Genomic DNA, 11,232 nt, shown 5'->3' with positions numbered 1-11,232 from the left:
CGCCCCCCCCCACAGTAAGAAAAGAGCTCTCTGGGAGGCCCACCCTCAGCAGGTGCTCACCCGGCCCCACCCCCCGGGAGCCACACGGGCCTCCTGTGCCCGCAGCCCTGCGGCCATCGCCCCTACCCTGCATGGCACAGCTTCAACTCAGCACCAGGATCCTGGTCCGATGTCGTTTATTCAGGTTCGTAACTCAGTAATCACAGAACCGTGTCCTGACAGGCCCTGCATCTCCCACTGCCGCTGTCCCCAGCAACCCCGTGGCTCGGTGTTAGGGCCAGCCGCGGCCATCTGGGCCACAGCCCGCAGGGACTGGGCCCATGCCGCAGGCCTACTCTCCTGCCCAGGGGCTCCGTGAACAGGTACGGCGGCTGCCTCCCGAGCGCCCTCTCCGGGTGGCCGTCCCAGGCACACGTCGCAGCCAACCAGCGCTCCTCCCTATGCCCGCAGTGCTCTGTGGGCCAGGGCAGGCAGTTCCAGAGGAGCGGGGGACCCCGGGAGGGAGGAGACAGCGTGGGGGGTAGTGGTGGAGGAAGCAGGAGAGCATGAGACAAACCCACGCGGGCTAAAGCCGACCCTGCTTTTATTTCACGAGAGCTTCTCGATGGCCGCCAGGAGCTCAGGTTTCAGAATAGACGAGTCCGGTTCGGCCCCGGCGGCCCTGATGTCCGCTAGCACGGCTGCATCCCACGAGAAGGTCAGGAGGGCCGAGGGCACCTGCGGTGGGGCGAGAAGCCTCAGCCCCACTCCGGCCTTTACGTGATGGAGACTTCACGCTCGTTCCCTGGTGCTGGAACCGGGGCCACCCTCGCCCCGGGCAGCTCCCCGCCAGTGAGCGCACCCACCACTATCGGCCCATTCCCGCGGGCCGGCGAACACCCCAGCCAGCGGCCGTCCCTCCAGTCTGCCCGAGGGAGGGTCTGACCACCCCTCGCCAGCCCCAGTGAGGCCCTCCTCTCCCATCCATCTGCCTTGGTTCTGCTCCTCAGAGAACTCTAACACACCTGCCATGTTCCCACTCTCTAGGTGGGAAACCGAGGCAGAGACACGGCACTTGGGGGCATGCCGCATGTACATGGGAAGGTGGGACTTGAACCCAGGGCCCCGGCCGCCCTCTCGGGGAGTTTGTGCCGGGCAGGGAAACCCAGAGACGCTTCCCCGCCACCCCCAGCCCCAGGCAGGGAGCCCGTCACTCACCAGCCCGCACTCGTTGAAGGCCAGGCTCTCGTCCTCCGACAACCTCTGCCCCCCCGAGGCCAGCAGGTCGAAAGGCAGCCAGTCGCTCTGCAAGGCCTCCCGGACGAACGCGTACAGGGCAGCCACCCGCTCCCGGGCGTAGAAGGTCCCTGGGTGGGCGGGACAGTCAGTGGGGCTGCGGCCCACAGGAGCACCCCCGGGGAGCACCCCAGGGCCCACCCCCCCTCCCGCCACAGCGCCGGCGCCGCGGGCACCCACCCTGGAGGAGGCAGCCGTCGGGGAGGCGGACGCGCAGCAGCGTGTACGTGTACTTGCGCATCTCTCTCTGCTCCTCCCGCTCCCGCATGGCCTTCGTCCGCAGCATGCTCAGCCGCTCCACGGCCTCGGACCTGAGCTTCTGTTCCCGCTTGATCTCCTCCGCCGTGAGGTTGAAGAAGTCCCCGGGCAGGTCAAACTGGGAGGCCATGGGCGAGGGCCGGAAGACCCGGCGCTGGCGGGCCAGGGTGGCCCGCACGGGCTCGGCGACCAGCAGCTGCTCCCTGTGCCTCTGCAAGCTCTGCGGCTGGGCCAGGGCGGCCTCGCTCAGCACGTAGAACTCCTCGGGGCCCTCTGGAGCGCGCACAGGGGTCACTCTGCTGCCGCGGGGAGAGCCCCCCACCCTGCTGCCCTCCTCCCAGCACAGCCAAGACCCTGCTCTACCTCCCTTACCCTGATCAGGAACCGGAAGCAGCGCCTTCTGGAAACCAATGGCCTCGAAAAACTCATGGGTCCCTTCCAGGCAGTTAATGCGCTCCTGAGGGAGTGGAGCCAGAGGTCACACGAGGCCCTAGGGTCTCTGGGAGGCCACTAGCCTCGCTGACCACCCTGCCCGGCTCGGAGTCCCCTGGTGTTAGAGCAACTGCTAACGAGGTGAACCCGCTGAAGCCGTCCCCAGAGCGGAGCATGCTCGCCCCAACACAGGCTGCAGGGCGTCCAGCAGCGGCCCGCGGAGGTCACCAAGCAGGCGAGGGAGGCGGCTGAACTGCCAAAGGACAACAGGAGGGTCCAGAGGTGGGGGAGACCGGCTGCGTGTGGTGCTGGGGGCAGGAAGGGGGCAGGCGGCGGCCACGGCCACCAGGGGACAGCAGGCGCCCTGTGAGCGGCACAGCGAACACGGGCCATGGTGGCGGGACCCTCAGGTTTCTCCACAGAAACCCCAAGTCTGCATTTATGGGAGAAATCGCACCAGTGCCGACGGCTTCCCGAAGCATTCAGGTTAAAGTCAAAACCCGCTGGGGGTGGTGCGCAGAGCAGACAGAGTCCACGTTACGCACCACCTGTGTTCACAAAGCCCCGGGTCCCTGTCGGCCGCCAGCCCCGGAGAAGCCCTCCAGCTGCCTGACCGTGGCCCCCACGGGCCGGGGCGCCGTGCGTGCATGTGCGTGCGTGCATGCGCAGGGCCCGGCCACGCTGGCCGCCCGGGGCAGCCTCACCTGGAACACTCTGTTCTGCAGCTTGATCTTCCTGTACTTCTCCTCCTCGGGGTGCAGGCAGATGTTGTCCAGGTACCTGGGGTGGAACAGGGAGCAGCAGCTGAAGGGTCCCACCTGGCCTTGTGGTGACAGTGACCCCAGAGGGGCACCATCGCACCTTGGCCGCCCCACGAAGCCCAGCCCGGGGTGCTGACAGCCCCCACTGCTGCCCCTGACACAGCCCACTGGGGGACCGACCCCGGGCCTCCTCCTTGGTCCTGCCTCCCCTGAGGGCACCAACACACACAGCAGTGGGGTGCAGCAGAGAGAGCCAGAATGGGCCACTAAAGCCTCTGGGTCCCCAGCAGCTCGTGAGCTGCATGGACTTCCTGGCATCCTTCCTCCCCCAGGCCTGTTCGAACAGAGGAGGGGAGTGGGGTGGCACCCTGCCTCCTTCACACATTCCTCTGATGATCCCAAAGGAAAGCCAGGCTTGGGACCCCCTGATATGGTAAACCCCTTCATTTTACAGACAGGTAAACTGAGGACCAGAGAAGCCAAGCCCCTTTTCTGAGGGCTCAGCGCAGGGGGGGCCTGGCTGCACTCCCAGCGCTGTGTTCCTTCCAGACTCCCCCAGCAGGTTGTGGTGGGGGTTGGGGGGGGGCGACACTCTGGTGGGAGGGCAGCTGCCCGCTCACTTGGCAATGGTGTCCACGCCCAGCTTCACCCTGTCCCGGTCTCTGTTGAACGTGTGGATCTTCATGATGGAGGCAGCCACAGGGTCAGTGGAGAAGTGCTGGGAGGAGGGAGGGAAATGCATCAGCCACCCCTCCCTCCCCCCAGCAGCCCAGTCTCACTACTCAGGTGACGTCGGTGATAATGGTCCCCTGGCAGGCCAGGAGTGTTGCCCTGAAACACACTCAACTGTGCGTTCTCAGCAGAGGAAAAGGAGAGAGCCCTTCAGTGGCCTGGGCCTCATCCTGCCCTCACCTCTAGGCAAGAGGGGGCATCACACACCAGACGATGCCCTGTTTCCCAGTTTAGTTGCCAGGGTGGGACAGAGAGGGGGACACAGACATGGCCCAGCAGAGAAAGCAGTGTGCAGAGGAGAGGCGCACACACAGCCAGAGGGGGCGTGTTCTCAGGACGCGGCCAGGCCAGGCCAGGCCTGAGTGCCCTGCCAGCCTCCTCGGGAACCACCACAGCCCCCCAAGGAAGAGCTGCTGCCCTAAAGGCTGCTCTTAAGTGTTTCCAGGAGACCCTTGGCCACGTTTAAATCAGGACCAGGGCCCGAGAGCAGACAAGGGACAAAGGAGCAGAACGTCCAGAAAAGACCCAAATCCATACAGGAATGTGCTTTGTTACAAAAGCAGACCTCACAGCTATGACCAAGAAGCAGGTGTTTTCAATAAAAGGGGGTGTTGGGGGAGGAGAAGGTGGGTAGCTATCAGGGAAAAAATAGCACTGGCTTCATGCCTCATGCTCTACAGGGTGAGAGCTTCTAGTCGGATCGAGGTGGTTTTTATGGATCAAAGTTTTAGACGTTAAATTACAAAACGCAAAACAGAAAAGCACTAGAAAAACCATGGAAAAATCATTTTAATTCCAAAGTGGGGAAGGCCTTTCTAAGTGTGCCACAAAACCCAGAAGCCATAGGATCAACACATTTAATCATAAAGATCAAAAACCTCTACGTGGCAAAGCGACCATGAGCACAAACCAAAAGTAAAAAACTAGGGGAAAATATTCACAATTCACATTATAGGCAAAAGACCAATTTCCCTAATATGCAAACAGTGCCTACAAATCAACTTCAGAAAAAGTCCAGGGTCACCTGGGGGGCTCAGTCGGTTAAGCATCCAATTCTTGGTCTCAGTTCAGGTCTTGATGTCAGGGTTGTGGGATCGCCCGCACTGGGCTCTACGCCGGGCATGGAGCTTTTTTTTTTTTAAGAGAGAGAGGGCGCACACAGAGGGAGAGGGAGCAGCAGACTCTCCGCTGAGCAGGGAGCCTGATGTGGGGCTCCATCCCAGGACCCCGGGATCATGTATCTGAGCCGAAGGCAGATGCTTAACCGACTGAGCCGCCCAGGCGCCCCGGGCATGGAGCCTCCCTAAAACATACACACACACACACACATACATACATACATACATAAGTAGCCCCACCGCCCAACAGAAAAATGAACAAAGGATGCATTCTCATAGGAAAACACGGCCAATCTGAACCCAAATGAAGGAAATGCACGATAAAACTATCTCGAGATATTTCCACCTATCAATTCGAGGGAAGACGAAGAGTCTGCACACCCACAGGGACGGTGTGGGCACCGTGATGCGGTGGAGCGCGAACCCCCGGAGGTACAGCAGCCGCCGCTCTGCCCACGCCGCACACACGCGTCCACCCAGCGCTCCCCCCCCCCCGGGCACCACCGCCCGCACATCCCGAGTAACGTTAACACCTGGGAACTCGGGGTAACGCGCAACAGGTTCCCAGGTGTTAACGTTATTCCCCCCCGTTCCCACCAGTAAAAGACGCACTCCCAGCACGCTCCTCAGCAAGGAGCTGGCTAAACGGCTACGGGACTTATGGTGAAATTGTTAACAACGCAAAACTTTCTCTCAGATGGTTCAGAAAAAACTAGAAAGGGGTGAGGGAGCAGATGGGGAATAACGTTAACACCTGGGAACTCGGGGTAACGCGCAACAGATGCCCTCGTGCTCACCCCTGGTCTTGCGAATACGTTCAGTTAACACGGGAGGGGGGCAGCAAGGAGGCAGATGGGAGTTAAGGCTGCTCATCAGCAGGCCTTAAAATAGGGAGATTAGCCTGGATTATCCTGGTGGGTGAAGCGTAATGTTGAGGTCCCTTCAAGGGGAAGAGAGGAGAGAGGCGGCCTGAGAAAGGCCGGGGCCTGGTGCGCGGGCTGTGGGGAGGGACAGAGACACCGGGGACAGCCTGGAAGCCGGACAAGGCCGGGCCGCATTCTCCCCTGGAGTGTCCAGAAGGAACTCCGGCCCGCTGCCTCCTTGATTTCAGCCCAGTCGGACCGGAGGCACGCTCCTAGCTTCCAGAAGCGGGAAGGAATGGTGGGGGCTGGGGGCCGGGCAACAGCCTGGCGGGAGGGCAGCTGCCGTCTGAAGCCGTTTGAAGCCACCAGCTTCGTCAGAGTTCGTTACACCGGGGACAGGAAGCTCGGACCCTGCGTTCGGGGGCTCGACAGCTGTACCTATTTGGAACCTCTCTCTGGAAAGGGCCCGAAACCACTTAGAGTGGACGCCTCCAGAAAGGGTGGCTTTTCTCCACCCACCCTGGTGCATTTGAATTTCGTTCCCCACAAACGCACTGCCTCTTCAGAAAGACGAAAGCGGACGCCGTCCACGCAGGCAGAGGTGTCACCGAGGACCCATGCCGCCCAGCTCTCTGGAGCAGCTCTGGCCTCAGGACCCAGGGGGCGGGGGGACGGGACACGGGGCTGCCACTCACCGAAAGAATGGCCTCTTTGATGTGGGCGTCCCGCTGGTCCTTCCTGAGCGTGGCCCCGGTGAGCGGGCACGTGAAGCACACGCTGGGCACCGCCAGATGGGCTGAGCCTTCCTCTTTGGCCTCCGGCACCTGGGGGGGGGTGGGGGTGCAGGCGGCTGAGCCCCCTGGTCCCGACGCCGCCCCCTCTGCTTGTTAGCGCTGGGACGCCCTGGCCCCGCACCGGAGCGCCCCCCAGCCGCCTTCCGCTCTGTAAAACGGCTCTGCGGGGCCAGCTCACAACTAAACGACGGGAACACAAAGTGTGTGGCGGCTTTGGACGCGGGGCGAACGCTCAGTGGCGCCTGCTGTTCCAGGGCCACCCAGGGTTCCCTGATCTCGTGAGGAGGAGGCCATGGTGGGCGAGTCAGGAGTCACTGCGCCCTAGATGAGTCCAGACCGCTCTCTGGACCTCCGTCCCTAGGCACCGTCTAGAGCCTCTTCCATTCTAAAACGCAGTGAGACCTCGAGGGTCAGGCTGCTCAGAACACCATTTCTGCCAAGCTCTCCTTTAAAGCCCACCTCCCCTAGCAAGGCCTCCATGATGACACCAGTCTCCGGACAGCCCTCCCACCTCCCCAGAAAACAGCTGAGGGCAGGAGTTGAGTGTGAAGGTCACAGTCAACCCCACCTTCAACCACAACCTGCCTCCACTGTTCCAGGCGGGGTTCCCCTCAACTGCCTTTGTGCACAAGGCCAGACATGACCTCTATTCACCCTGACATCTCCTCTGTGTCCCCCACCCCAGCATCATGTGCTTCCAGCCCAGCGCTGGGCACCCGGCTGGTGAGGAGAAAATGGCCAATTAGACCAATGCGGGCGAGAACCAGCTCCCTGCTCCGGACGCCCCTCGGGTGTCCCACTGCCACGCAGATGTCGTTACCGTGTTGGTCCCTGGGGCCTCTGTGCTCGCGCTGACAGTCGCTTCAGCTCGAAGTTCCTTTCTCACTGGAGACAGGGCAGAGATGGGCAGGTTGTAGGCCCTGCTCTGGCCCCAGGCACACACCCCCGAGACCGGAGTGGGTCAAGTTCGAGTCCTTCCCCTGCTCAGGCCCCCCTGCCTGAGCCACCTCCCCCCTGCCCCTAGGCTTCCCCTGATGGCCTGATGACCCCTGTCTCGGCTCCCTTCTCCCCTCCTCAGCCTCCCAGACCCCAGCACCCTTGCACCTTTCCACCTTGCACTCCCCTCCACCCCAACGACGTGAGACTTTAAAGCCCCCAAAGTTGCTGGTCACGTAACTATTTCTATCCAGGGCCAAGCACAGGCCTCGCTCACCCTGGTTCCGGATGGACTCCTGCGACGTGGGGCCCCGGGCCCTTGGCTGCTTTTGTTCAAGCCGGGCCAGGGCTGCCGCGGCCGCCATCTGGGCCTCATCAGTGGGTCCCTGGCGGGGTTGCCGCAGTGCTGGCTGGTTGGGTTTTTCTTTGGGGGCCCTCTCCCTGGGGAGAAGCAGAGGAAAAGTGAGGTGACACGGGGTCAGACAGAAGAGCCTCTGTCCCTCTCCCACTTCTGCCCCATCAGACAGACCCGTCCCTCTTTCCCAGGGGCCACCTGCAGCCACTAGATGGTTCTAACACAGAAGAGCCCCTGGGGGCAGATGGCCAGTCTGCTCCCAGCTCTGCGCCCGGGGGCAAGTCCTGCATGGGCCTGGGCCTCAGGGTCATGGAGGCTAAACGGGGGTAATGGCAGGCCCGCCAGAGCACAGCAGTGAGAAGGCACCCATTGCCTTCAGGAACCGAGCAGACTCGAAGGCGTCACTCCTCTCCTCCGTCCCTCCCCTGAGCAAGATCAACCCTGCCAATCTACGGCAGCCAGGCCCCGAAGCTTCCTTCAGGGAGCACCTACAGTTTGCCCGGCAGTACGCCAGGTCACACCGCAGGTGCTGGGTTTGCGCTTGCCTCCACCTGGGGAAACGAGCACGGGATGCATGCTCCCGGATCTACACGGCACAGAAGTGACCTGGCCTTCCCCTGCGGAGAAGTCCTTCCTCACACCCTGCTCTGATTCACTTGCCTTGCCTCCTTCCTTCAAGACCCTCTCCCGACTCCAGGACTTTCTGAGCAGCCAAGGCTCTGGGTTCGCGGCCTCATTCCTCCTGCTCTGCTCAGATACACAGGCTTTTCGTGGCCCAAGGCCTCTGGGACCTGCTTCCTGCCCATCCCTGCCCCTATGCCCACAGCCGACAACCTCACGTTGAAGAAAAGATGGATCACGTAGCCCCACCCTAGCCCCATGTGACATTTAGTTCTATAAAAACACCTGTTTTCAAGACACCTTACTCTTGAAGGCTCCACTGGGCAGCCACAGGGATCCTTCTAAAACCTAAGCCAAAGTTTGTCCCTCCTACACCAAGCCCTTCCACCACACACACAACACAGTCCTAAAGCCTCCCCGGCCCGTAGGCCCTTCACACCTCTCGATCTACACTGCTTTCCTGCTGTTGTTCCCACAGGCCCAACTGGCTCCTACCGCAGGGCCTTTGCGCTTTCTGCACTTTCTGCCCAGAATGTTCTGTCTGCATGTGGGATGAGGAAAGGTCTGGGAGTGGTTGGGCTGCTTCAGAGTGAGTGAGTGAGTGTGTGTGTGTGTGTGTGTGTGTGTGTGAAGATTGAATTTCACATGGCTGAACTTCACCTCCTCCGGCTCTCAGCTCATTTGTCTCCTTCCCACTGAGGGATTCCGGGATGCCCTAACAGTCCCCCAAATCACTTGCTATCTCCTGACCCAGCGTATTTTTCTTCACGGGCCCGAGTACCACCTGATCTCTCACCACACGTGTGCCGGTTTATCTGTCCATATCTCCCCAACGGACGCGGAGCCCCGAGACAGCAGAGACCTTCTCTTACCCATGACAGCACTTGTCACACACCCTGAACCCCCAGTCTTGCCCCAAGCATGTCACAGAAGCCTCTTCACGCGACTTCCCTCTTTTCTCCTCCCAGGCCTCTTGTCTGACACAGCCGTCACCCACACGGCCCCCACCTCCTTCCTGTCACACTCAGTCCCAGCTGCACCAGCCCCCACCTCTGCCCACTACTTGTCGAACAAATGAATGGACCCCCTTGTCTGGTCCACCCCTTCTCCCTGGCCCTTTCTTAAGCTGCCCTCCTCTCTCAGGCTCCCAGGACCTGATTCGGTCTACTGGGCTTCCCTTCCTGACTCAGGAACTTGGCCCTAGTGGGCTTCCTTTGTCCCACTCCCAGGAACCCCCAATCCCCATGACAGATGCCCTGATGTCATGTACCCACTCTCCCTCACCCACCCCCGCTGCCTCATGATTCCCTTCCTGCTGCCTCCCTGCCTACCCTTCACTGCCCACCTCTTCACAAACCCTTCCGTTATTCCTTACAGATGCCACCCAGGACTGACATCTTTCTTCAGCCACTCCCCTTCCTAGACCGCACTCAGTCCCCAAAGCCCCTGCGCCCTCTGCACTTCCTTTGCTCTTCCCAGCCCACCAGAGCCCTCCGTCTCTCGTCCTCCCCTGCTCCAGCTCTTCACACTCCTCCCCACTGAGTCTCCAGACTTGCCCCTGGCCCTTCTCTTCTCCAAGTCCTCCCCAGATGATCCACAGTGGCCTGGATGTGCACTCCACTGGCCTTCCGTCTTCTACCCTCTCTTCCCCGGTCGCCCTCAGGACCTCCCTTCTGACTCAACCTTCGCCCACAAGGTCCCCATCTCCTCCCTGTCACAGATGCCTCCAGCTCCCGACCTCCACCACCACCCTGCCTCCATTTCCCTCCCAGACCTTCCTAAGCCGCTCCGACACCCGCGCCCCCAATTCACCGAGACCTGTCCTGACACCGCGTCAGTCTCCCTGGCCTTAACCTCACTTACCCCGTCCTCCCTCACGCTCCAGAACCAGGGCCCAGACCCCCACCGCCATGGATGCTAAGCCTCCCCACTCTTTACGACCCCAGCTGTACTTGCTTCTTCCGGCTTTGTGTGCAATCTCTGAACACCTAGATTCCTCCAAATCTAGGCGACGCCCCTTCGGGCCCCTTTCCAGTCCACATGTTCCCCTACGGTTTCTCCACTGACCCGCACCTCTCTGCACCCCGCCCCATTGCTCCCGCCTCCAGCCCCGCCCCCCGGGCCTCGGCCGCCCCCCGCCCCACCCCCGGAGGCTACCCCTCCCCCTTCTCCCACCCACGTCCCCCCGTGCCCCGCCCCCCAGAGATCGCTCCCCACCCCCAGACGCTCGGACGCCCCTCCCCGCCCCTAGCCCTCTCTGGTCTCCCTGTCCCGTCCTTGCTCTCGGATCTCAAGCCTCAGCGCCGGTCACACACCCCACGGACTCCGTGAGCTTCTGACCAGGTCCCGCGCTCTTGAACTTGATGTCAGCTTTGATCTCCTGGAAGAATTTCTTCATGGTGGCGGCGGGCCCGGCGGCTGGGGGCCGCGGGGGGCGGGGGGGGGCGCAGGGCCCAGTCGGGGTGGGGCCTGCAGGAGCCAACAACCGGAAAGTAAATACCTCGTTCCCCGGAAGTCCCGCCTTCAGGATGTCTCCCACGTGACAATCGGCCGGGGGTGCCTCTCTAGCTCTCGGCGCCTCGCTGGCCCGCGGCGGCTGCTCTGCACCCTCGGGCAGCGTCTCGGTGCTTTTTCCGGACTCCGTTGCCAGGGGCGACGAGCGCGCTTCCCGCTGCAGGCTGCGCCGCGTTCCCCGAAGCGATGAACGAACGGATAGGGCGGGACCGGCCCACCGAACTTGGTCCTGACCTTGTCCCTGCGCGAGAGCCTTCCCTGGCTTCCCCGCGCAGTTCAGTGTGGGGGCGTTCAGGGCCGTAGCGACCGTCCCCGTGCCCGGCGCCAGTGGTTCTCTCGGACACACGTGCTGGGGGACGTGGGAGAGGGCGCACGAGCGAGGACCTGGGGACCCACGGTGGCGCATCCCCACGGGGCTTGGGCCAAGGAGCCTTAACGTCATCCTGAGGGCCTTCACAGGATTTAGGGAAGAATCCGGTGCAGCCCAAACTAACCTTGCAGAGCTTTGGTTTCCTGTGAAGTGGGGAGAAGACTGGCACCCACCTCGTAGGACCCCATTGTAAAGGTCACGAT

The 11,232-nt window shown here is 62.0% G+C and overlaps 1 protein-coding gene across 2 annotated transcripts; it reads right to left on the bottom strand.

The window, feature by feature from the left end:
- Positions 1 to 159: 159 nt before the first annotated feature.
- Positions 160 to 10,649, bottom strand: UBXN6 (UBX domain protein 6). 2 transcript variants are annotated; one of them, XM_021705195.2, is made up of 10 exons: positions 10,461 to 10,646; positions 7,447 to 7,610; positions 7,054 to 7,118; positions 6,135 to 6,263; positions 3,347 to 3,444; positions 2,670 to 2,745; positions 1,906 to 1,990; positions 1,456 to 1,806; positions 1,198 to 1,346; positions 160 to 717 (listed from the first exon to the last, which is right to left on the bottom strand). In XM_021705195.2, the coding sequence occupies exons 1-10, from the start codon at positions 10,541 to 10,543 to the stop codon at positions 589 to 591; spliced, it is 1,329 nt and encodes a 442-aa protein (XP_021560870.2). In that variant the 5' UTR covers positions 10,544 to 10,646; the 3' UTR covers positions 160 to 588. The 2 variants fall into 2 exon arrangements, with proteins under 2 accessions (XP_021560870.2, XP_021560869.2); XM_021705194.2 differs by having other exon boundaries at positions 1,456 to 1,990; positions 10,461 to 10,649.
- Positions 10,650 to 11,232: the final 583 nt, after the last annotated feature.

This window comes from Neomonachus schauinslandi, chromosome 1 (assembly GCF_002201575.2).
Source record: "Neomonachus schauinslandi chromosome 1, ASM220157v2, whole genome shotgun sequence".
NCBI classification, from domain to species: Eukaryota; Metazoa; Chordata; class Mammalia; order Carnivora; family Phocidae; genus Neomonachus; species Neomonachus schauinslandi.
The sequence above is the reverse complement of the archived record's forward strand: the minus strand, read 5'-3'. Positions and strand labels throughout refer to the sequence as shown.